This window comes from Nelumbo lutea, chromosome 5 (genome assembly GCF_056320005.1).
Source record: "Nelumbo lutea isolate HS-2025 chromosome 5, American lotus-T2T, whole genome shotgun sequence".
Lineage (NCBI taxonomy): Eukaryota > Viridiplantae > Streptophyta > Magnoliopsida > Proteales > Nelumbonaceae > Nelumbo > Nelumbo lutea.
Genome location: NC_142688.1, coordinates 18,248,546 through 18,275,658, shown reverse-complemented (window position 1 = coordinate 18,275,658; position 27,113 = coordinate 18,248,546). Strand labels below are relative to the sequence as shown.

General features: G+C 39.5%; 1 protein-coding gene across 1 annotated transcript; it reads left to right on the top strand.

Moving 5' to 3' along the window:
* The first annotated feature begins 889 nt into the window (after window positions 1–889).
* Window positions 890–21,647, top strand: LOC148850712 (E3 ubiquitin-protein ligase UPL2-like). Its single transcript, XM_088945145.1, has 17 exons — window positions 890–1,100; window positions 1,258–1,381; window positions 6,166–6,261; window positions 6,343–6,546; window positions 6,733–13,255; window positions 13,370–14,469; window positions 14,557–14,862; window positions 14,954–15,161; window positions 16,232–16,503; window positions 16,599–16,882; window positions 17,574–18,693; window positions 18,776–18,922; window positions 19,009–19,089; window positions 19,171–19,396; window positions 19,510–19,653; window positions 21,103–21,205; window positions 21,333–21,647. The coding sequence occupies exons 2-17, from the start codon at window positions 1,286–1,288 to the stop codon at window positions 21,433–21,435; spliced, it is 11,013 nt and encodes a 3,670-aa protein (XP_088801271.1). The 5' UTR covers window positions 890–1,100; window positions 1,258–1,285; the 3' UTR covers window positions 21,436–21,647.
* The last annotated feature ends 5,466 nt before the right edge of the window (window positions 21,648–27,113 follow it).

The window sequence follows — 27,113 nt, the reverse complement described above, 5'->3', positions numbered from 1 at the left end:
CCACATCTTTTCCAAAGTGATATGTTTGTGTGATGTTGGTCACACCATTGGCACATTCCCTTGCAATGAACTGATTTCCCCTTCATTGGCAATAGCTTTCCATGAATAACAAGAGAGAAGTTTCGGACGCATAGCTGTAATGTCTCGTGGGTAAGGAAGTGTGAGCAACTCGTGGGCGGCATATCCTAGAACCAATCTCACAGTCACACTAGAGGCCTAGAGGGTGATGTTAGTGGGCCGGGCAATGTGTCTTGTTTTGTGCTCGGTTGGCCCAGCCCAGTCTACCTATTTTTCGGTCCCATGTTCACACCCAAGATTTCGAGTAGATTTTTATTGCTGGCGAGGGCTTTGCTAGATGAGCTGTCTATCAGTCTATCCATCACTCGGAAGGTTTTATTCTTCTAAATGACTTCCATCTTCTCACGTGGCAAAACCTACATTCATAAAGCAACGGAGCTGTTGTAGTTCAGGGCAGATGGCTGAGACGTGGCCCATACGAACTGTCACAAAACCTCTTCCTTTTGTCCAATTCGATAAAAAAGGGTCGTCCTGTATCCAAGTCGGTAGGTTTTTATTCACTGACCTTCCATTCTTTTTATCCACGTGGACTGGTGAGCTAGCGATCAGAACATTATTCAGCCACGTCTAATTTGCTTATTCCATGTCAGCATTTGCCACGTGTAATTTGCAATGGACTCTCCAGTCTTCCCTTGAATAGACAACTCGTCTAGAAAATCCACAAATTTTGCTATATTTTATTTATCAATATTTGTTGATTTTACTTTTCAAGCTTTCGGCCTTTAGTAGGAGTAGGACTGTAGGAGACCTCTCTCTCCCTCTCCCTGTGTTTGTGCGCCTATAAATACGTTTTCTTCTTCCTTACGGGGGTTAAAAAGGAGACCCCTTCTTTCTGTTCCGGGGTTTCGTCTCTCTTCTCTCCCTCTCTCCCTCTCTCTCTCTCTTTATCCCTCCATCTCTCTCTCACCCTCGTTCTCTCTCTATCTTTGTCCCTTTATCTTTCCTCTCTCGTGTTTCTTCGTGTGCTCGAATCATCGGATGTGTATGCATCATCCATCGTACTTCTCTATTTCTTCTCTCAAGTATATGCCCTCTCTTCTCACTGTCAGTCTCTGTTAATGATTAATTTGTGTTTTTCAAAATTTTATTCAATTGAAGGAAGTTATTTCACCCTCAGTGGTTTTGTTTTATCTATCTAACCAGAACTGATTATTTTTGTTATTTGTTTTAATCTCGCAGTCTCTGGAAGTAGAGAAGTTGTGTTGAAATGGCAACCCTAAGATCGAGCTTGCCGTTGCGGCTGCGGCATCTCTTATCGGGTGAAGGAGCAGTCGGTCCTTCTCTTAAACTTGACTCCGAGCCGGTCAGTTTCGATTCTTGAGTTCATCATTTTCTTGCATGCGAATCTGTTGAATATCTTCTCTAGGGTTTGTTGGAACAACCGAGAAAATAGTGGAAGTTCAAAATATATGTTTTTATGTTTTACTTGTCGCGCCGCTTGGACAAATTTCACCAGTGTTTCAGCTAAGCTTGTTTCCTTCATCTATTTTATCTTTCTTTCTTTATTTATTTTTATCTTGGATATTAGTGAGTAGTTTTAGTTACTTGTCTTTGTTAACTTCGTTGTTTTCAGGCGCAAGACCCTCTTTCGCATCAATCATGAATTGTTTAACACTTATGTAGCGGGGGACATTGAATCGAGCGATTTCATTAGATGATTAGATGTTCTTATTTGCTATTTGATCAGCGAGCAATGATTTGCTATTAAAATAAGTACCGATAAAAGACCTTGTTAATAAGTTATTTATTCAATCTAATTTAGAAAAAAAAAACTGGAGAATGAGTAAGTGTAATGGAATGGAACAATTTAGCATTTTATGGTTGTCTTCTCTTCTTCAGAGATCACAAAGGCAAATGAACAAGACAAAACCCTATATCCTACTAGGCCAAAAAAAAAAGGATCCAGCTTGACAATATGAGCCCTATAAAAGTCAGCCCCTAGTGCTCCCATAAAGTTCCTGACATTTTAATTGGATTTTGCTCAAGAGTACCATTGATAATTGTTTGGAATAGAAAGAAACGAGTGTCTTTCGGTGCCCTGTCAATTTGTTCTAGAGAAACATGAGGTTCTCCTAGGCTATGAGCATCGGCTTTCCATTTTTTTCCACACCCATATTCCTTGATATTATATTCTATGCAGTGGGATCAGTGAGATCCTAATTGCTTTTTGTCAGAAGTTATAACAAATAGCTTTAGTATGGTGCTTTACATCAAAGTGGGCAAAGTAAACACATGCACATTAAAGAGGTGTACAATCTTGGTATAAGGGCTTAAGTCTGCAGTGATGGAATTTTTACTTAAAATAATGTTTTATAATGGTTTTCATCTAGCCAATTTCAGTTCAACAAGATGATCATTGAAAATTTTAACATTTGCTTTTATCTTGAATCTCTTGATTGGTTAGATAATTGCTAAATGGTACATTGAGTAAATTCATTCATTTCTATTGCCGAGGTCCTCAACCAGTAATTTTAATGACCAATACCTTGTTGATGGGACTTCTTACTCTGATTATAGAGGGGATGATGGCCACAGGGATCATTTAATTGAGTGGGAATGGATATACTTTCTGGATGCCTTTGTATTTGAATTTGTAGTCTAGGAAAATCATTGAAGAAGGGTGAACATTGATACGGAATGATGCATAGAATAAAGGATTTTCTATTACCACAGTACCGGCTTATATTTAATAGAACTTGGGGCAAGGCATGGTTAAGTTGAGTTAGTTTTTTCTTTAGCTGAATAGTAGCATGCAGCTAACCCTCTACTCTGTGAGGATTGGTGGTAATCATTAACTTCCTTTATTTGGATTGATAACAACACATAAAAATGTGTTAGAATTTGAGAAAAAAATCCTCAAGGGTAAATTGCTGCCTGGGAAAACAAAAGAAAAATGCAATGCCGGCAATTTCAGTTATCCATAAAAAAAGCCAAAAATAAATCAATACGAGTGTATGCAGCAGGGGTAAAATTAGTTCCCCAAGAGTTAATCTGCTCTGAGACAGGCAATCCAGCATCAAATTAGCAGACCTTGGGATCCATCTGAATAAGTTCTTCACTCTAGAAAACAGGGCCTTCACTTTTCTAATAGGATGGTTTTAAGTTTTATGGTCCTTGTCTGCTTTTTATATATATATTATATGGTAGGCAAGGATTCTGTACATTTCTTTTCTGTATGTTATATAGTAGGTTACTAGGTTAAGACTTTACATTTTTGAGATTGGTAAGGCATCATGATGTTTTGATTTTTGGTGAATGATGATTATTTTATTGCAAACTTATGAAGCAAATGATAGTTATAAGAGATCTTTAGGATGCAGGGGCTGCTGCCACCAAGGTTGGGGGGTTAAAGGGAGGGGATGAGCTACCCTCCATTGTGTAGCCCATTAAGCCAAAGAAAAAAAAACTATAAAAAGTGTTTGTTTTTGCTTCTGAAGTCTTGTATGGAATTCAGTACTGCATGGGCATGGACATGGGAGTCAAAATCCAACATTTGTCCAAGAGTCCAATTGAGAAAGATTAGAAAACTTGGACTCATGGACATGTTTATGGAGAAGTATATACTATTAAAATAGTTTATATTTCCTGAATTCTAATATTATATACCCACAATAAATGTTGTCTTTGTTAGTGAGTAAAGTTTGGTACGAAAGATGACATTAATCTTGCACATTATCTGTTCATTTATGTCCAATAAGCCAGGGGATAGAAAGGAATTATTACATAGAAGTGTCCTCAAGAATTGGATATGTCCTCCATTTAAGAGAGTGCCTAGGTGTGTGTCCTCAAGAATTGGACATGTCCTCCATTGTTACACAGAACTGTTCGTAAAATAGTGGGTTGCGACTAGTTATTTAAAAGACGTGCCTCAGGTGTGCCTAGGCGGACAGGTGAGGTGTATTTTAAGGTATATGCCTTACTGAGGCCTCACATGCGGTATTGTGCATAGGTGTGTGCCTTGTACTTCAGCCCAGGCATGCACCTTTTGAAACTTGCACATTTTGTTTTTTTAAGCCTAGGGTCTTAAATACTTAATCCTTACAAAAACTGATTTTATAATGTTAATTGTCTTTTGAAAATGCGTTTTATTAGGATGAATGAATGAACAGCATTTGCAAACAGGGGGTTTTCAGAGCTTTGGTGGAATTGTTTGGGCTTGCCTCAATGGGCTCGGTACAAAAGGTGGTTCATAGAACCAGGAATGCAAATTTTTTAACATCACATTAGCCATTTGAAATAATGCAATTGGGAAAAAATAAAGTGATTGGTTTTCACATACTTGAATATATTTTACATGTTATGTTTATGTATTTTAATTTGAGATACTAGTTTTTTTCTTAAACATTTATTTTAATTTGAGATACTAGTTTTTTCTTAAACATTTGTTTTAATTTGAGATACTAGTTTATATTTTTAATTGATATTTTTTAATTTTTTGCAATTTTGGATTTTTTGGCATTCTTTTGTGCCTTGTTTCAAAAAATCCTAGGTGTCTTGCAGTGCAAAATGCGCCTTGCACTTTTAAAACACTGATCACGACTCATGATATATCTAGGGAAGATGTTAGAAGAGCATATGGGGTTGTTGGCACTTTATCAGTGGTTTCCTTAGTTGTACTTGCGCTTGTTACCTTTTCGGGGTCTTCAGCATTACCCTCTTGCCACAAAGAAATTGGTGAACTGGTGCTTGTACCTTTCTTTTCTTATTCATAGTAAATATTATGTGCATTATATTTATGTATACAAGGACAACTCAATGAGCAATTGAATATGTATATTAATTGTTTTGGGGTGTTTTAATGTGCTTTTCTATGTTTTGTAATGCCATCCAATGTTGACTTGGTAAGGGAATAAAAAAATTGACATGTTATTGTTGATTTATTTTTTAGCATTATATACATGTTAGACTTTATAAGTGCCAAAACTTAGGCCCTCCTTATCCAGTTCACCCCTCTCAAGGCCCCAAATGTCTGTGTGTGAAAAACATGCTCCTTGTGTAAGGTGTATTCCTCAATTATATCCATTAAAGTGTTGCTTGCCTACTTAACAGAAAGACATATTCGCTACTCATTATTAGAAATCACTTGTCTTTCAAACTGTATGTGATTAATAGTTTTTGTTTCTTATCTCAAGAAACACCTTTTTTTTTTTTTTAATTTTACTTGGCCCTTTCATCCTTGAGAACTAATACATGCTCTAAAGTTGAAAATATTGTAAATTTTCTGAAGTAGTGTCAAATTTTAACAACGAGCTCTTATGTGGTTTTAACTATTGCCTTGAGGCAAACACCATTCAGAACAATCCACTAGATTAACTAAGCTCATTGGGTAGATCTTTATTTATTTTTCATATACATGAAATGCTATCATGTTGAACAGGTTCCAAGTCCAGGAAACACATCTGTATCTATAATGGTTGGCTAAACGGGAAAGATGTATCAAATAATTGTTTTACATAGAATGGTGGTGTGGTTTGTGGTCCCTTACTTGGTCAGAAGGGTCATACTTGTGATTTTATAACAATCTGCCTTGAAAAAAGAGAAAGGTTTTAGTTTTCCACCAAGGTTCTAATTAATTCCATCAGAACACTTCCATTTTCAAGGCAACTAAAGTGAAATTTACATGCTTGAGTCAGCAAGTATTGATTTTTCTGATTGAAATATTATACCCATTTCATAAAAACACATTATTTTGGTAAAATATGAAAATATTCCAACTAAAATTCCTGAAGAACTTAATGGAGAAACAAGGATCTTTGCATAAAAAAGTGATTTGTTCTGTCTATAACCTTGGGAAACTAACAGACTAAAACAAGTATGTTTGAAAACCTAAAATGAACATACATAAATGCTTGTTGCATTTATATATAAAAGATACATTACCTTGTGTATGTTCATGTTTGTTGTTGATTGGCATCATAGGAAGCAGATCTGTTCATTGGTAGTGGTTTAAATGTTTTTAACTTGTCTTCTAAGTATATACATTTTGTAATTGGTATCTTCTCTGCTAAGCATTATTGTTCAATGAATTGTTTCATCTGATTTGATATAATAAAGATATAGTGCTAATTACTGTACATATAATTGCAGCCTCCTAAAATTAAAGCATTCATTGACAAAGTTATTAAGAGTCCATTACATGATATTGCGATACCTCTTTCAGGATTTCGATGGGAATACAATAAGGTGATGATAACACAATACTTATCCAGTGATTATCAAGTGCCTTATTTCTTCCTTTCTCACTTATTTTTGGGCTTCTCTCAGGGAAATTTTCACCATTGGAGGCCTCTTTTTCTACATTTTGACACATATTTCAAGACATATATCTCTTGTAGGAAAGATCTCTTACTGGATAATATTCCAGAGGATGACGACCCACTTCCGAAGCATGCAGTCCTGCAAATTTTAAGAGTGATGCAAATAATATTGGAAAACTGCCATAACAAGAGTTCATTTAGTGGTCTAGAGGTACGCTGGATAATGATTGAATAACAAGCTTCTGTTTCTACTACTTAAAAAGAGTCCATTTTTTTCTGCTTTTGCACATGCACTTTTGATGATCCTTTGTAAGAGTCAGGTACTTTGTTATTTTCATCAAGTATTTGCAACTGTATTTTTTTCCTGATATCACTGTATTATTCTTTTTCTTGTCAGCATTTCAAGCACCTTCTTGCATCAACCGATCCTGAAATTGTCATAGCTACGTTGGAGACTCTTTCTGCACTAGTTAAAATCAATCCCTCAAAGTTGCATGTGAGTGGAAAGTTGATTGGATGTGGCTCAATAAACAGCTATCTCCTTGCTCTAGCGCAGGGATGGGGAAGCAAAGAAGAAGGCTTGGGTTTATATTCATGTGTCATGGCCAATGAGAGAATCCAAGATGAAGGTTTATGTTTATTCCCATCTGATGTAGAGAGCGAATCTGACAAGTCTCACTATCGGTTAGGTTCAACCCTTTATTATGAATTTCATGGGGTAAATGCTCAGAGTGCTGAGGAAAGCAGTTCGGCGGCAAAAGCTTCCGACTTGCAAGTTATAAATATTCCAGATTTACATATGAGGAAGGAGGATGACTTGCAGCTTCTGAAACAGTGCATTGACCAATACATTGTACCTCCAGAGCACAGGTTCCCTTTGCTGACCCGTATTAGATATGCCCGGGCCTTTCGTTCTCCAAGAACCTGCAGGCTGTACAGCAGGATTTCTCTTCTTGCTTTCATTGCGCTTGTTCAGTCTAATGATGCTCATGATGAACTTGTATCTTTTTTCTCAAATGAGCCAGAATATACTAACGAGTTAATCAGGATTGTGCGGTCTGAGGAAGCCATTTCTGGAACTATTAGAACACTTGCTATGCTTGCACTGGGGGCACAATTAGCTGCTTATTCATCATCCCATGAGAGAGCAAGGATATTGAGTGGATCAAGCATCATTTCTGCTGGGGGGAACCGTATGATTCTTCTAAATGTGCTCCAGAAAGCTGTCTTGTCATTGAATAACTCCAATGATCCTTCTTCTCTATCTTTTGTTGAAGCACTTCTGCAGTTCTACCTTCTTCATGTTATATCTTCTTCAAGTTCTGGGAGTTCTATAAGAGGATCAGGGATGGTTCCCACACTATTGCCTCTACTGCAGGATGTAAATTCTACTCATATGCATCTCGTATGTTTTGCTGTAAAAACTCTACAAAAGCTCATGGATTACAGTAATGCAGCTGTTTCCTTGTTGAAAGATCTGGGGGGTGTAGATCTCCTGTCTCAGAGATTGCAGACAGAAGTGCATAGGGTTATTGGTCTGGCTGTTGCAGATGAAAACTCTATGGTTATTGGTGATTATTCAAGATATGATGATCAATTGTACTCCCAGAAGCGGCTCATCAAAGCTTTACTAAAGGCACTAGGTTCTGCTACCTATGCACCTGCAAATTCTTCAAGGTCTCAAAACACTCAAGACAGTTCTTTACCTGCCTCTTTGTTACTAATTTTTGGCAATGTAGAGAGGTTTGGAGGTGATATATATTTCTCAGCAGTAACTGTAATGAGTGAAATCATCCACAAGGACCCTACTTGTTTCAATTCCTTACATGAAATGGGTCTTCCTGATGCCTTTTTATCTTCAGTAGTCGCTGGAATACTCCCTTCTTCAAAAGCTCTTACATGTGTTCCTAGTGGTCTTGGTGCGATATGTCTTAATGCAAAAGGTCTGGAAGCAGTTAAGGAAACTATGGCTTTGCGGTTCCTTGTGGACATTTTCACCACCAGGAAATATGTGATAGCAATGAATGAAGGTGTTGTCCCTTTGGCAAATGCTGTGGAGGAGCTTTTGCGCCATGTGTCTTCATTGAGAACCACTGGTGTTGATATAATAATTGAAATTATTGATAAGATTGCTTTATTAGGGGATGATACATGCTCAGGATTACTGGGGAAAGTGGATGGGAGTACTGCAATGGAGACTGATTCTGAGGAAAAAGATCATGAAGGGCATGCCTGTCTGGTTAGTGCAATGGATTCAGCTGCTGATGGTATCAGCAATGAGCGGTTCGTTCAACTATGTATCTTTCATGTGATGGTACTGGTTCACAGAACAATGGAAAATTCTGAAGCTTGTAGGTTATTTGTGGAGAAGAAGGGCATTGAAGCTTTGATGAAGCTTCTTCTGCGACCTAGTATTGCACAGTCATCTGAAGGAATGTCTATTGCTTTGCATAGCACTGTGGTTTTTAAGGGTTTCACGCAACATCATTCTGCTGCATTGGCACATTCATTTTCTTCTTCATTGAGGGACCATTTGAAGAAGGCTTTAACTGGATTTAGCTTGTCTTCTTGTTCATTTTTGTTGGACCCTAGGACTACACCAGATAATGGGATCTTTCCTTCACTTTTTGTCATTGAATTTCTCCTATTTCTTGCTGCTTCTAAGGACAACCGTTGGGTGACTGCATTGCTAATGGAACTTGGAAATGAAAGCAAGGATGTTCTGGAAGATATTGGGCGTATCCACCGGGAAGTTCTATGGCAAATTGCTTTGCTTGAAGATGCAAAGGTTGAGATGGAGGGTTCTGGTTCCGTTTCTACCACTGAGTCACAAAAATCAGATGGGAATTCAAATGAAACTGAAGAGCAAAGATTCAACTCATTTAGGCAGTTCCTTGATCCATTATTGAGAAGAAGGACATCGGGCTGGAGTGTCGAGTCTCAGTTTTTTGATCTTATAAATCTGTACCGTGATCTTGGTCGTGCAACTGGTGTCCAGCAGAGATTTGGTGAGGATGGACCCTCTAATCTGCGCTTTGGTTCAGGTAACCAATTGCATCGAACTGGTTCTTCTGATGCTGCTAGCAAAATGGAAAGTGATAACCAGAAATCCTACTATTCATCCTGCTGTGATATGATGAGATCACTTTCTTTCCACATCAGCCACCTCTTTCTGGAGTTGGGAAAAGTAATGTTGCTTCCTTCTCGTCGACGGGATGATTCTTTGACTTTGTCCCCTGCTTCAAAATCTGTAGTTTCTACTTTTGCCTCCATTTCATTAGAGCACTTGAACTTTGAGGGTCATCTAGATCCTTGTAGATCAGAGGTATCTGTATCAACAAAGTGTCGCTACTTCGGCAAAGTAATTGAATTCATTGATGGCATTTTGCTCGATAGGCCAGATTCCTGCAATCCAATTTTGTTGAACTGTTTTTATGGTCATGGGGTTGTTCAAGCAGTGTTGACCACTTTTGAGGCTACAAGTCAATTGCTTTTTGCTGTTAATAGACCTCCTGCATCTCCAATGGACACTGATGATGGGAACCTAAAACAAGATGAGAAGGAAGAAACAGATCACACATGGATATATGGTCCTTTGGCTAGCTATGGTACACTTATGGACCACCTGGTGACATCATCTCTCATCTTATCTTCTACCAAACATTTGCTTACACAACCTCTTACAAATGGAAATGTTACTTCTCCTCGAGATGCTGAGACTTTTGTAAAGATTCTCCAATCTATGGTACTGAAAACTGTGCTTCCTATTTGGACCCATCCTCAGTTTACTGAGTGCAGTTATGAGTTCATTACAACTATTATTGCTATCATGAGGCACATATATTCTGGTGTTGAAGTGAAAAATGTCAATGGCAATGGTGGGGCTCGTATAACTGGTCCTCCTCCAAATGAATCAGCTATTTCAACAATTGTTGAGATGGGCTTTTCCAGGTCTAGGGCAGAAGAAGCTCTGAGGCAAGTGGGAACAAACAGTGTGGAGATGGCAATGGAGTGGTTGTTTTCACATCCAGAGGAAGTCCAAGAGGATGATGAATTGGCACGTGCTCTTGCCATGTCCCTGGGGAATTCTGGAACACCAGCAAACGAAGATGCTGCAGATGCAAGTGGTGCAGATCAAGAAGAACAAACAGTTCAGCTTCCTCCTGTTGAGGAGTTGTTAGCAACATGTGCCAGGCTTCTGCAGATGAAGGAACCTGTAGCATTTCCAGTTAGGGACTTGCTTGTGATGATATGCTCACAAGATGATGGTGAATGCAGGCACAAAGTTATCTCCTTCATTATCGATAATGTGAAACTTTGCGGTTCAGTTTCTGATGGTGGTAACCCTAATATGCTATCTGCTCTTTTTCATGTTCTTGCGTTAGTTCTTCATGATGATGCAGCAGCACGAGGAATTGCCTCCCAGAATGGCCTGGTAACGATTGCTTCGAGTTTGCTTTCTCACTGGGACCCTAGTTTGCACTATAGAGGAAAAATTGAAGTGCCAAAGTGGGTGACATCAGCTTTTCTTGCAATTGATCAGCTGTTGCAGGTGGATCAAAAATTAAATTCTGAAATTTCAGAACAGTTGAAGAAGGATGAAATTAGTAGCCAACAAAATTCTGTTACTGTGGATGAGGAGAAGCCAAGCAATTTACAATCTGCATTGGGGCTGTCTCCACGTTATATAGAAGTACATGACCAGAAGCAACTGATTGAGATTGCTTGTAGATGCATTAAGAGCCAGCTTCCTTCTGAGACAATGCATATTGTTCTTCAGTTATGTGCTACACTCACAAGAACTCATTCTGTTGCTGTGAATTTTCTTGAAGCTGGGGGTGTGCCTTCTTTGCTATCTTTACCAACAAGTAGTCTCTTTTCTGGTTTTGATAATGTTGCTGCTACCATTATTCGCCATATTCTTGAAGATCCTCAGACCCTACAACAAGCAATGGAATCTGAGATACGCCACAGCCTAGTGGCTGCAACAAGTAGGCATTCTAATGGAAGGCTTACTCCCCGCAATTTTCTTCTAAATTTGGCTTCTGTCATTTCTAGAGATCCAGTTGTTTTTCTTCAAGCTGCCCAGTCTATCTGCCAAATTGAGATGGTAGGTGAAAGACCTTATGTTGTTTTGTTGAAAGATCGGGACAAAGAAAAATGCAAGGATAAAGAGAAAGACAAGCAACAGATGGCTGATGGAAAGACTATATCTGGTGATATGAGTTTAATTGCTCCTGGAAGTGGGCATTGCAAACATGCGGATTCAAATTCCAAGAATGCCAAAGCTCACAGAAAATCTCCACAGAGTTTTGTAAGTGTTATTGAGCTCCTCTTGGATTCTGTTATAACTTTTGTGCCCCCTCAAAAAGGTGTGATAGACGGGTCATCTTCAACAGACATGGACATTGATGGTGCTGCGACTAAAGGGAAAGGAAAGGCAATTGCCACTTCTTCTGAAGAGAGTGAAACCAATGGTCAGGAGGCTTCTGCATCTCTTGCAAAAACTGTATTCATTTTAAAGCTATTGACTGAGATATTATTGACGTATTCTTCATCTATACATATTCTACTCCGAAGAGATGCTGAGATTAGTAGCTGCAGAGCTCCTCCTCAAAGGGGTTCCGCTGGAAACTATAGTGGAGGAATATTTCATCACATTCTTCACAAATTTCTTCCATATTCTGGAAGCCACAAAAAGGAAAAGAAATTAGATGGTGACTGGAGGCAGAAACTAGCCACCAGGGCTAGCCAGTTCTTGGTGGCATCTTGTATTCGTTCCACTGAAGGGCGTAGAAGAGTTCTTACTGAGATCAGCAATGTATTAAATGACTTTGTTGATTCATCTAATGGATTCAGGCAACCTGACAGTAATATCCATGCTTTTGTTGATCTTCTCAATGATGTCCTAGTTGCTCGATCACCTACTGGTTCATATATTTCAGCAGAAGCTTCTGCAACTTTTATAGATGTTGGGTTGGTTAGATCATTGACTGGAATGCTTCGAGTCTTGGACCTAGATCATGCTGACTCACCTAAGGTTGTTACTGGCATCGTGAAAGCTCTAGAGTCAGTAACTAAGGAACATGTCAATTCTGCCGATCTCAATTCTGGGAAGGGTGAGCACTCAGAAAAGCCATCCGATCAGAATCCACCTGGAAGAACAGATAATAATGGTGATCAGTTCCAGTCCTTGGAAACCACATCCCAGCCTGATCACATTGAAGTTGCGGTTGATAATGTTGAACCCTTTACTGCAGTCCAAACTTCTGGCAGTTCAGAGTCTGTCACAGATGATATGGAGCATGACCGTGATCTCGATGGAGGTTCTGCTCCTGGAACTGAAGATGATTTTATGCATGAAATTTCTGAGGAAGCTGGTGGTCTTGAAAATGGTTTGGAATCAGTGGGGATAAGATTTGACATGCCTCACAATGTGCAAGACAATCTTGTTGATGAAGATGATGATGAGGATATGTCTGGGGATGACGGAGAGGAAGATGAGGATGAGGATGATGAACATAATGATTTGGAAGAAGATGAAGTTCATCACATGTCTCATCCTGACACAGATCAGGATGATCATGAAATTGATGAGGATGAGTTTGATGAGGATGTATTGGAAGAAGAGGATGAAGAAGATGATGATGATGACGACGAGGGTGTGATTCTCAGGCTAGAGGAGGGCATCAATGGAATAAATGTTTTTGATCATATTGAAGTTTTTGGTAGAGAAAACAGTTTTCCCAATGACACCCTCCATGTGATGCCTGTTGAAGTTTTTGGTTCTCGGCGGCAAGGGCGTACAACATCTATCTATAATCTTCTAGGAAGAACTAGTGACCATGGGGCTCCTTCTCAGCATCCTCTCCTGATTGAACCTTCTTCCATGCTGAATCCATCATCTTTTAGACAATCAGGTTGTTTCTTTTGGTCAAATTGACGTGTCATTTTGTAGTTCAATATCTATCATGATCTGATAAATTGTGATTGTTTTGACTTTTAACTTTCATTTTCTCTTGTATAATTTCCAGAGAATATGGCTAATGCCCTCTTCTCAGATAGGACTTTAGAAAATGCTTCATCACGGTTAGATACCATTTTCCGGTCACTGAGAAATGGACGACATGGACATCGCTTCAATATGTGGGTAGATGATAGCCAACAACGCAGTGGCTCAACTGCACCCGCAATACCCCAAGGGCTTGAGGAGTTGCTTGTTTCTCGGCTTAGACGTCCAGCTCCTGAGAAACCTTCTGATCAAAATATAACTACGAAGGAACCTCAGGGCAAAGGGGAGGCCAGTCAGCCACACGAATCAGAAGCAGGAGTAAGGTCTGATACACCTTTAGAAAGCAGAGTGAACAATGGAAGCATTACTGTTGCTTCCCCTGTTGCATTGGATGGAGGTGGCAATGCTGATGTGAGGCCAGCAGCTGACAGTTTCCAAGTAACAGAGGCATCAGCTACACAAACTCAAGTTGTTGACATGCAGTATGAACGCAGTGATGCAGTTGTAAGGGATGTTGAGGCAGTGAGCCAGGAGAGTGGTGGAAGTGGAGCAACGTTAGGGGAAAGCCTACGGAGTCTAGATGTAGAAATTGGAAGTGTTGATGGTCATGATGATGGTGGAGAACGGCAAGCTTCTGAAAGAATGCCTTCGGGTGATTTGCAGCCAACTCGAACAAGAAGAACAAATTTATCATCAGGCATATCAAGCAATGCTGTGCCAGTAAGCAGCAGAGATGCATCTCTTCAGAGTGTTAGTGAAGTATCAGAAAATCCTAGCCAAGGAGAAGACCAGAGTGGTCCAACTGAGGAGCAGCAAGTCAACACAGCATCTGATTCTGGAGCAATTGATCCTGCATTCCTGGATGCTCTTCCTGAGGATTTGAGGGCTGAGGTTCTTTCGGCTCAACAGGGTCAAGCTGCACAACCATCAAACTCTGAGCCTCAATCTGTTGGAGATATTGATCCTGAATTTCTTGCAGCTCTCCCCCCAGATATCCGTGCAGAAGTTTTAGCACAACAACAAGCTCAGAGACTTCATCAATCACAAGAATTGGAAGGCCAACCAGTTGAGATGGATGCTGTCTCAATAATTGCTACATTCCCTTCAGATTTAAGAGAAGAGGTTTCAAATTCATTAAGTTATTATGTTTATGTTTTTAGAAAACTCATCCATTCATCCTAATTCATATTATTTTTTTTTCATTTCCAGGTCCTATTAACTTCTTCTGATGCTATTCTAGCCAATTTAACACCTGCTCTTGTTGCTGAGGCTAATATGCTACGTGAAAGATTTGCACATCGTTATCATAGCCGTAATCTTTTTGGCATGTATTCAAGGAACAGAAGAGGGGAGTCTTCTAGACGGGGTGAAGGTATTGGATCCACCTTGGACAGAGCTGGCATGAGCATTGCTTCACGCAGATCTCTTGGAGGTAAACTATTAGAAGCTGATGGGGCTCCTCTAGTGGATAAAGAAGCTTTGAAGGCAATGATTCGACTGCTTCGAGTGGTTCAGGTATTTATTTGGTTAGTCAAGTTTATCTTCTATGCATGTATATTTATTATATGTATAAGATTGGCATTCTGATACGTATATGCTTTTGCAGCCCCTGTACAAGGGCCAATTACAGAGACTTCTCCTCAACCTATGTGCTCATGCTGAAACTAGAACCAATCTGGTGCAACTTCTGATGGACATGTTGATGCTTGATACACGGAAGCCTATCAGTCATTTAAATGGTGCTCCAGAACCATCTTATAGACTGTATGCTTGTCAGAATTACGTTATGTATTCGCGTCCTCAGTTTTTGGATGGTAAGGCTTATCCTGACCTTTCTTATGCTGTTTAATTTTGTAATAGTTGATGGAGTTGATGATGGTTGAAAAAGGTTCAACTCATCTGTTTCATGCCAATTATTGTTCCTTAGTATGTGGGGCGTTACCATTCTTTTGATCATATACGGTATAATTTTACTTCATGAGAAAGTGTTGAAGGAGGGAGGCCCTTGGAGACTAGCTCATTACCTGTCTGAGGCCAGAGACATTTTGAACACCTTATCTGTAAATCTAATCTGGATTCCCAGAGAACTAAATACTAAGCTGGTAGTTTGGCTAAATCGCGGGTACCTTAAAGGAAAATCTGCACAGTGAAAGAATACACCTTTGTAATTTCTTTTTTCTGTTTTTTTTTTTTTGTAGTCTGTACATCTCCTCATGTACCTATCCTTTTATTAATACAATCAGTTAACACTTATTTCAAACAAAAAAAAAAAAAAAGAAAATGTTGAAGAGAATATACCTCAACAGTCATATAGTTGAAATGTAAAGCAAATTAAAAAAATGTTCCCCAGTCCTGGAATGCCCCATTCTAGTTTTCTCTTGTTGATCTCCATCCTGTCAATGCTCTGCTTGGCTGTTAGCCTGACTGCTGGTTGTAGCTGAGACTTGGGATTGAATCCTGCCTGCACCTGGGTTGGGGGATGGGCTACCCTCGTTGTGTAGCCCTTCAGAAGATATAAAAAAAAAAGACCTAAGACTAAAGAAAGAAAAGCTAAAATGATCAAAACATAAAATAAAAGAAAGCTAACTGGTTCTTTATTATATGGTTTTCAAGGTTCTACTTGTTTTGTTTGTTCTTAGTATGCCGGATATATTTAATATTTTATAGAAACCTTTTACCGATAACAAAATGAAAATAGTTCTTTTAAAATTTGTTTTATCTTTTATTTTCAAGTAACTCCTTTGTAACTTGTAGGGGTTCTTCCCCTGCTTTCTACAGCTTCTCATGTACCTCTTTTTCTCTTAATGAATCTTGGTTAACTTTTCTCAAAAAAATGTAGTGATAACTGATGAAATGCATACTGGGTTGTTGTATCTGCTGCTAGGAGTTCCTCCACTTGTGTCCCGACGTATTCTTGAAACTCTGACATACTTGGCTCGGCACCATCCCTCTGTGGCAAAGCTTTTGCTTCAGCTTGAGATTACACGTCCGTCCACACAAAAGTTTGAGAGTTCTGATCAGGGTCGTGGAAAAGCTGTGATGATTATTGAGGAAGTTGGAAAAAAGGCACAGCAAAAAGGGGATTATTCCATTGTCTTGCTTTTGAGTCTATTAAACCAGCCACTCTATCTGAGGAGTATAGCTCATCTAGAACAGGTAATATTTCCTCTAGAGTGGAACTTAGGAACCCAACTGTTTTACTTAAGTTCTTGTTGAAATACTAACCTATTTTGTATTGTTGCCTGTTGCAGTTGCTAAATGTATTGGAGGTTGTTATTGATAATGCTGAAAACACATCCAGCTTATCCAGCAAGTCTGAGCTATCCCCTGCCAGACAACAATCTGGTCCTCAGGCTGCAATTCCTGATGGTGAAGCTGGTGGATCTTCTTCTGGTGATGTCAAATTTTCCAAGGCTGATGAACACTCTAAACCGGCAATTTCTTCTGTACATAATGAATTTGATGTTCAAACTGCACTACTCTGCTTGCCCCAAGCAGAACTTAGACTTCTATGTTCTCTGCTTGCACGTGAGGGGTATGATGAAACTTACCAAGAATAGTTGCATTGTTGTCTTATTTTTCATTTGTCCATCTTAGGTTATTTGAATTTTATTTTATTTGTTTTTTGGTTGAATAAGAAACAATATTTGATTAAATAGCTACTTTAGGTGCATTGCACATACTGCCATAATGCTCGTATGGAGCCAATGGGAAATGGGTTACATAATGAGTAACATGATGAATTTGTATTACCTTATATTGCTGCTGTATCATGAAAAGCCTTGAGGTTTTAGTGCACTATATATCCACTGAAATTGGTCTCCCATTCCTGGATCATGTCTTGGTGCATCCTAGTCTGTTGGGCATCATCACCTTAGTGTATAAAAAGTATACCTGTATTCTTTAGTTTTGGATGTTTTTTCTCCCTCTCTGTTATTGCTGTTAGTTCATTGATAGTGAACATTGAAACTGTAGCACGAGTTCTGGTTCAGTTTGTTTGTCTTGTCAGGAGAGCTTTATTTTTGGTACAATATTTCTCCATCTCACAATATCAAGTCTGTGGATAACAAAGTTTCAACCTTACTGTCTTCTGCTTTTTTTTTTTTTTCTGTTTGCCGTGTGGTTTATTTTCACTTTACTTTTTTGGGGAGTGTTGCCGATAGCATTTCGTCCTTCATTATCACTTATCATTCTGGTTCTGGTCTAACCCATTTTCCAATCTGCAGTTTGTCAGATAATGCTTATGTTCTTGTGGCTGAGGTATTAAAGAAATTGGTGGCCATTACTCCAACTCATTGCCATCTATTTATTACTGAGTTAGCAGATTCTATCCAAAACTTGACCAGATCTGCAATGGACGAACTGCACACCTTTGGAGAAGCAGAGAAAGCACTCCTGAGTACAAATTCTACTGATGGAACTGCTATACTGAGGGTTCTCCAGGCATTAAGCTCTCTTGTTGCGTCACTCCATGAGAAAGAGAAAGATCATCAAGTTATTCCTGAAAGAGAGCATAATGATGCCCTTTCTCAGGTATTGGAGATAAATGCTGCTTTGGAGCCCTTATGGTTGGAGTTGAGCACATGCATAAGCAAAATAGAGAGCTACTCCGATTCTGCTCCCGATTTGTCCACTGCATCTAGAACTCTAACACCAATAACTACAGGTGTAATACCTCCACTTCCAGCAGGTACCCAAAACATATTGCCATACATAGAATCTTTCTTTGTGACATGTGAAAAGTTGCACCCTGGGCAGTCAGTCACAGTTCAAGACTTCAGCATTGCTGCAAATTCTGACATTGAAGATGCAAGCACTTCTGCTGCACAACAGAAGGCTTTGGGTTCCCTTACAAAAGTTGATGAGAAACATTTAGCTTTTGTCAAATTCACAGAAAAGCATAGAAAGTTGTTAAATGCATTCATCAGGCAAAATCCGGGGTTGCTAGAAAAGTCGTTCTCTCTTATGCTTAAAGTTCCACGTTTCATTGATTTTGACAACAAACGAGCCCATTTCCGTTCAAAAATAAAGCATCAGCATGATCATCATCATAGTCCTTTGAGAATATCGGTGAGAAGAGCATACATTCTTGAAGATTCTTATAACCAATTGAGGATGCGCTCGACTCAAGATCTGAAGGGAAGATTAACTGTTCATTTCCAAGGTGAGGAAGGTATTGATGCTGGTGGGCTTACAAGGGAATGGTATCAGTTGTTGTCCAGGGTTATATTTGACAAGGGAGCACTACTTTTTACAACCGTGGGCAATGAATCAACATTTCAGCCAAATCCTAATTCTGTCTACCAAACTGAGCACCTTTCATACTTCAAGTTCGTTGGGCGGGTGGTAATGTATCTTCTCTTTATTTTTCTCGCATTCAGTACATGATGATATACATCTAAGTTCTTTGGTCCATTTCTTTTGCTAGGTTGGAAAAGCATTGTTTGACGGACAACTTCTGGATGTCCATTTCACCCGGTCCTTCTACAAGCATATCCTAGGGGTTAAAGTAACTTATCATGACATTGAAGCTATAGATCCTGATTACTTTAAAAATCTGAAGTGGATGCTTGAGGTATGCTGCCCGGGAGAAAGTAGCGTCCCATGCATGTCTAGATCAAAATTAAATAGTTCTAATCTTATATTTTTCATTCTTTGCAGAATGACATAAGTGACATTTTGGACCTTACTTTTAGCATGGATGCGGATGAGGAAAAGTTAATATTGTATGAGAGAACAGAGGTGAGGGCTCCCATCATTTACGTAATAAATTGGGTATTAAATACTTTGTTGTCCAAACTTACCCTTGGTAATGAAATTCAGGTAACTGACTATGAGCTGATCCCTGGAGGACGAAACATTAGAGTTACTGAGGATAATAAGCATGAATATGTTGATCTTGTTGCTGAGCATCGGTTGACCACTGCTATTCGTCCTCAAATAAATGCATTTTTGGAAGGCTTCAATGAGTTGATTCCACGTGATTTGATATCTATCTTTAATGACAAGGAATTGGAGTTATTGATTAGTGGGCTTCCGGATATTGATTGTGAGTTGCTTGCTTGTTTTGATGACATTTTCAGGACTTCTGATATGTTTGCCAAAGCTGCTCTACAACTAAAAATCACTACTAATTAAATTTTGTACTTAATGCTATTTCAGTGGATGACATGAGAGCAAATACTGAGTATTCTGGATACAGTGCTGCATCTCCTGTCATTCAATGGTTTTGGGAAGTCGTCCAAGGTTTCAGCAAGGAGGATAAAGCCCGTCTCCTGCAGTTTGTGACTGGCACCTCAAAGGTACCTTTATGCATTTAGTCCCCATCTTTGTGTGCGTGTGTGTGTTTTGTTTTTTAACTTTGACCGCTCTGCCTTTTTTCGTATTAATCTACCTTTGAAATTTAAAGGTTTGAACTCATTCAAACATAAATATGTATACATGGAAAAAGCTTTTGTAATTGGGTCACGTGTCGAGTCCTGGATTGGCCTGTGATAACTTTACCGGTCACTGTCAGCCTTATACAGTCCGTTCTTTTTTGCATTGGAGGTTGTTTCCCTAATTATATGAGCCTTTAAAAAGGAAGGTCTATTTGTGGTCCATCTTAATGATTCGTTTCAGCCCACTACAACTTTGAGATTGTCCTTTAAAATGAAACTTTTCTATGTATATACAAGTAAAGAATAGTTCTTAGTACTTAGGAAGCATGATATGATAACTGATGTGTGCAAAGATTATACAAGACATAGGCCCTGTTACGTTATGTTGTGACTGGGCTTTTGAAAATGCATAATGCCTAAAAAAGAGCTTTTGTGATTTGGTAGAATGTTTTTTGAAAGTATATTTTTTCTATTGAAGCTTCAATAGTAACTCCGTCCAATTTCTTGTTTCAAGCTTCCATTCTAAAACCTGAAAATCATTCTAACTTATCTGATTGTGATTTACAAGACCACTTGAAGACACCCTTTGACCATTTTCCATTGTTGTGAGACCGAAGACAATAAACAAGCTTTCTGAGCCCTTATCTTCATGTTTGTGGAAGTTTTGAACTTTTGGGCTTTGAAAGCTATCTTTGGAAAGCCCAATTAAATACCACAACTTTTAATCAAGCAAGGCTGGGTGTACAGTGATGAACTTGGGCTGTGAAGAAAGATCTGAAAAGGATAAATAGGGAATTATAGACAATATGAAATAGAAACTCTTATCTGGAAAAAATCATTAGAGTAAACAAGTGACTTGCTGTAACTATTGCAAATGATCAATTATCCATTTCTTTCTCTAGGTAATGTCTTTCCCTTTTACGTACAAGTTCTACCAGGTAATATGTTCGTATGCATGCATAATTTGTTAGCCCGAGGATGGTGCAAGGTTTGAGATTCAGGCATATCTAATGTGCCAGAAGGGCTAAAGCAATTAAATTCACAAGGAAGTTTTATCTGTATTAGCTTGTTCTTTCCAAATTTTATATCACGGTCTATAAATATTTTTGTTCTTAACTGAAGCATCTGGTATTGATGTCTTGACATGTCTGGCTTTTATTTCTCTCGTGAAAAAGATAGCTTCTAATTTCCTCCTAATGTTTGATCTTATATTTACTTTATTCTTTAATTATTTCACTTTTATCAAATGAATTCTTACATCTTTAACTGACCTTTTCTTATTTTTGTTTGATATGTTAAATTATTTATCATATATATAGTTTTTCTGCATCATCAAGTGTCCTCACTGGTTACTCTGACCAATTCCTGCAGGTACCTTTGGAAGGTTTCAGTGCATTGCAAGGAATTTCAGGCTCACAAAGATTTCAGATTCATAAAGCTTATGGGAGCCCTGATCACTTGCCTTCTGCTCATACATGGTACGCTTATGCACAACCAGGCCTTCTCTCTCTCTCTCTCTCTCTCTCTCTCTCTCTAGGTATTTAATTCAATGCCATGCACAAAGTCTTAACTCTCTCCGTACTTTTTTTGTTTCATCAAATGCAGTTTCAACCAGCTGGATCTACCAGAGTATCCATCTAAACAACATCTGGAGGAGAGACTACTCCTTGCAATTCATGAGGCCAATGAAGGTTTTGGTTTTGGTTGAAACCACTCACGTCAAACATAATCATGTAAATAATTGTGTTTAAAGAGAAAAAGGGAGAGGGAGGCAAAAGAAGGGCAAAATTTGAAAGTGGGAAGAGAACCAGAGTTGATAAATGTTAATTTACTGTACAGTTTTTATTTTATGTTTTCTCGAGAAAATGCCTGTGGCAGTTTTGTATTTGCCAATTCATCTTTTCATCCTTCTTATCATCATTCTCACTCTGATTTTCATATTTTCTTTTTGATATTTTTATAGTTATAATGTGGAAGTTGTGCATACCGTCGCGCCGACACTCGATTTCTTTTTCATTTATATACTCGAAAAGAAGTTTACACTGTAAGAAGAAAATGAAAGAATTTAGGCAATTGGTCTATTTGTTCAAGTACACATGTATAGAAGAATGGTCAGTACTCAGCAGACATTGGGTGAGGTATATGACAATACTTTATAATTGGTCTATTGCGATGTACGACACTGGCTAGCGAATGGGATCAGACTCCAATTTCACGTCCAGTGATGATCTACATCTACTGATATTCTGTTCAGCGAATTGTTCGCTGCCTCGCTACCACTCCTTGATTTGATCGACCCTTTGGGACTTGGGATGAAGTGTTAATTCTATTTTTTTTTTTTTTTTGTACTGTTGAGTTTGAGTCCATTCTCCTTTTTTCTGCCATGCTTTTGGTTTACTCTGCAGTCTATTTTCTGCCTTTTATCCTGATTTTTAATTCCAGAGATTGATGCCTGAATTTCGCAGAAATGCAAACGAGAAAAATCATCTCGTTTTGTGCCTTAATGGTGAGATGTGCGGTTTCAGATCAAGGTGGTGTCTTTGGTAGGGTGTTGGTACTTATTTTTTGTTGGCAGGTTATTCTAAGTGGGTGTTGGAACTTATTTTTTGTTGGCAGGTTATTCTAAGTGGGTGTTGGAACTTCTTGTAGTATGTCAGAGAGAGAGGTAATCTCTGTGGTGTTCCTGGAAGTACGGGAGTAACGACTCTGCGTCTGCTTTGCTTTATACCGTCTTATTTCACACAATTGGCATGTATTGAATGATCTCAGTGCTTTTCTTTTTCTTTTTGGTTTTGTTTTTGTTTTTTTTTTTTTAATTTTTTGCTGTTTGGTCACGTGACAATCGGGTTCACTCCATCGTAGTATCGTTACCTTCCAATACTTTTCAATCCCTTTTTCGTGTGGTCGGGTAAAGGACAACCGAGAAAAAAGAGGGGTTGTCTTCCTTGAGCTTCCAAATTGAGTATCACCTCACTATCTGAATCTCTGATTCAGGTCTCAGAGTCTGCTACCATTACAAACAAGACGTGCACGATCGACTATCAAACCCAGTCAAAAGTAAACACGTCAACGACCCATTGTACACGTCTAGTTTGTAGCAGATCCAGTGTCCCAGCCGAGGTCCTAACTGAAATTTCAAAACAAAAAGTGTGGTTGGTTTGAACTTAGAATGTTCATTTTTTTCATGGAGCTACACAACCCGGGAGGGGCAGTCCATCCTCCCCCTTAACCTTCAGCGGGATTTGATCCCAAATCTCTGTTAAAAGATATTTTCATATAGGGTTAAATACTTGGAAGTACCCTTCTATCGTTTAACAAATGGATAAAAATTTATCCAACTGTTAGAAAAATGATTTAATGATCCTTAAGTTCTGGCATTGGACAAAATTCTCCTCTACCGTTAGCTTGCCATTATAAACCATTCGCATGCAATGTCACATGACTTCTATAATTTTTCTTAATTCCAAAACTACCTTCTCGCAGTCAATTTTGCCCTTCATAGTTTTTTTTTTTTTAATAAAACCCATAATGAACAAAAATGAAACCATGTATTTGCGCTCCTTTCAAACTGAGCTTAAATGCTCTATGTTTGGTGGAACCTCATATGATAGGCCACCTCAGAGGGCGCCCACCCCCTTCGTTGTGGCACCTGTAAGTGCACCAAAGAGAAATAGATCAGACAAAGACAGAAGAAACAAATTGTAAAAAAGACCAAATATTCCTTGGGTCTGGGGCCCAAAACACCTGTAAAGTGGTCTGGGCCTCAAAAGCTTGGACGATCAGGGCCTACTATTCAATAGGGCCCGGCTTGACTATTCATGGAGCTGAAAATCATGATGGAACATGGAGGGAAGCATAATGCCATAATGTATAATATTTGACGCATTATTACAACTCCCCTTCATGAGTCAGACAGCTTAAGCCTTAAAAAGAACAATATGCATTTCTCAGGCAGCCAAAGATTCTAAAGCCATCAGATGCTTGCTGATTTTGTTTGTGTAGTAATATCGGATCCTGATGCTCTGATTCAAGTCGCCGGTGAGAACACGTGGCAAGTTCTGAGGACCCCTCCCCCTCCCCCTCAGACTGCAGCTACCAGCTGCCTTTGGCCTTTGGCCTTTGGGACGGGGGGCAGTCGTCCCATGTCCAAGGTGTCCTCTACGATGATCAGCCTGATTCAGAGTGCCAGTAATCAGTATGGCTGGTCATTGGTCAGGACTCAAAGAGAAGAAAATGGGTGGGTTCAGGGTCCAGAGTCCAGAATTCAGGAACTGGGTTAGCGCCGAGTGGGACAGAAGCGCGCTTTAGGGGGAAGGGGAAGCTCTCTGGATATGCATACGACACACAGACTTGGGGAGAGAGAGAGAGAGAGAGAGAGAGAGAGAGACTGAAAGAGAGAGCGACACTTCGAACAAAAGCCCCAGAAAGGATCGGTGTGGAGTCGGGAGCATAGAATACCGTATGTACGTGGTAGATAGCGACAAGAGGGAAGAGCCCGAAATGACCAGAATAGCCTCTCTTACTCATAGAAGAGCGAGCTCTGCTTCTTCCTATCCTCCACATAAACCACGCGATCCGTACGCGCACATACATCTTCTCCCTCTCTCTCTCTCCTCTCTCTACACATTTCTTGATCTTCTTCTACTAGTTGGCTGCTGTGTGTTCTCTTCGTACGTACAGAGAGGAAGAGCAGTCGCAGATGCGAATTCCGCAGAAAGGCAGCAACTGAAGAAGGCAGAAGCAACGACAAGAATGAATGAATGAATGAATCAATGCCGTTAATTCAATTATTGACAGAGCGAGAGTCGATAGTGTTTCAGACTCATCCAGCCCACGTGGCCAAAACGCCTCCTACGTGTCGCCAACAGCAGTCCGCTGCCACCTTCCTCCTCCTCCTCCTCCTCCTCCTCCTCGGGGTTTTAGGCTTAGCAGTGTAAGTAGGGTTTCTTTCTGTTCTTTTCTCTTCCTTCGTCAACCATGAATTTTCTCCAAATGACCGAAATACCATTGTTATAGGACTGAAATTAGGCAGCAACACCGAAGGGCGTCATGGTAATTAAAGGACAGAACAGAATTGAATCAACAACCTATCTTGTCCTCAGATCAGACCTAACACCCGAGTGGGTGACGTGTTCATCAACATCACATGAGTCCCTTGGAAACCGTGGGATTGGCATCTAAATTGTGGGTCCTACATTTTTTTTTCCGGTTTGTTTGAGGGGCACGTGAATGAGTGAGGCGTATAGGTGTTAGATAGCCTACTGGAGTGGAGTATCCGGATTCCGGACATTGGAGGATTTTGGGTTTCTGAGTTCACGGGAATCCAGCCAAAGCCAGTCCTCTCACGAGCCCCCTACCTTCACCCTGTATCAAGTTTGTGTGAGTGTTGGGTAGCAGCTTAATTGCCGTTCGCCTGTTATTTCTCGCCGCTGCAGTTTCTCTCAGCCCGTGCCGCGTCAGTTCTACTTCTAACCAACCTCGATTCGATTGCCTCAGAAACCCAACCCAACCACCTTGGCTTGGCGGTGCAGCAACCAACAATTAAACTCTTTCTCAACACTCAACACCACACTCCTTGCTACATTTCTTCTTGTCTTTTCTCATGTTCATGTGGGTTCTAATTCCTTCACTCATCAGGAGATGTTTGGAACCTTTGGCTCAGCTTAATGATTTATTATTCATTAAAAGGCAAAACAATAAGTGATTCAGTTCAGCCACTACAGCTAAAGTTGTGATTATGTCTTGACGACGGAGTGGTACCACACAATCTGGTTACCTGAATTCTGATGCATTAAGCTAGGGTAGACATCAATCTGACCTAATCAGGTTGAATATGCACTCTTTCTCTGTTCCCTCCAGTGTCCAATCTTTGAACATGGAGATTGGAGTGGATTGAGCCTCTAGACCCTTGACTAAAGTATCTTTTATCTTATAGTAAGTACTGGTTGCATAATAACTAGGGCTGAGGTAACTGTGCTAGCTCCATTTTCTCACTTTTTGTAATCAATGTATAGTGGACCTTCTACCTACTCCACACCACCCTATACCTCACTCACCTTGTATTGGAGCTTTATACACATATGACAAACACTGCTGCTTTCTATATAGTTGGATCACTTTGGTAAAACATCAATTCAAAGTGGGCTATATATATACAGAGCTCCTGATGATCATACAAAGTCAATTTGAATTCTAGGGGGACCCTATCCTTTAGGCTGCGTTTGGAAGCGGTGTAAAGCCTCGATGAAATTTCATACTGAACTATAAAAAGATTTTGACTTGTGTCGATAATTGATGTAAAACTTTATTTTAAATGAGTCTTTAAATTTCGTTCCATTTAAACACCGATTAATCGGGACTGAAGTTTTAAATTTATCTTGATTTATATTCCATTCAAATGCCAACAAAATTGAACCGGTGCAAAATTTTACATGGATTCCACAAGGAGCTTAGATGGTTCATATCAACCACGTTGGGATATAAGAAGCGGATTTGGATTCTAAAAATACCCACACAATTTAAAATCATAATCGGGTATTGATCCACATCCACCCATCACATCAAACAAACATCCCAACCCCAACCTCTTGGATCATCTGATTTTGGCTGATCTAATTCAGGTCAGACCCGTTTATTGCACTGCGCTGCTGCCCATGTCCGTTCCATCAATTCCCCAGGTTGTTATATTCCAATCGTTTTTTTTAAGCATTTCCCAGACAGTCTTTTTCATGGGTCACCTCACCGGCTCACCCTCTTCTTGTTGTCTTGCCCATAAATCAGAGAAATAATAAATAAGGTGTCCGATTCCCAAAATTTTCACTCAAACGATCAAAGAGAAAAAATAAGATAAGGAATCATCAGGACCGTCAAATCCAATTTTAGAAATGATGAGGTGAGAAATGATAGCTTTTATCCTTGCAGTTTTATGGGGGCATATCTAAACGTACCTTCCTCTCCTCAGTCTGAGACTGAGACTGACTCATGTAATATAAGTATATATGCAGAGTTCATTAATCAAACATTAAGCTATTATATATAAGAAAAAGAAAAAAAGAAAACACTATCAGGAAAAGATTGCTTTTCCCACCTATTTGTAATTGTTATTAGGGCAGTGGGGCTTCCTTTCAACTTGGGGGGGGGGGGGGGGGGGCTCCCCTTCGTTTAAAGGGGCTTAACATGGGGAGTAATAGACAAGGCTGCAGCCACTGGCAGCCCCACTGCTGCTGTTGCCTCACTGACCCCTCTCTCTCTCTCTCTCTAACATCCACTATCTCTGTCACTGCTGTCCTGGGCCTCCTGGCTTTAGTATTCTGCTTCCAATAATCCAATCTGATATCCATCCAAGCATAACCATGTACTAAGTTATGTATGAATCCATCCATGCAT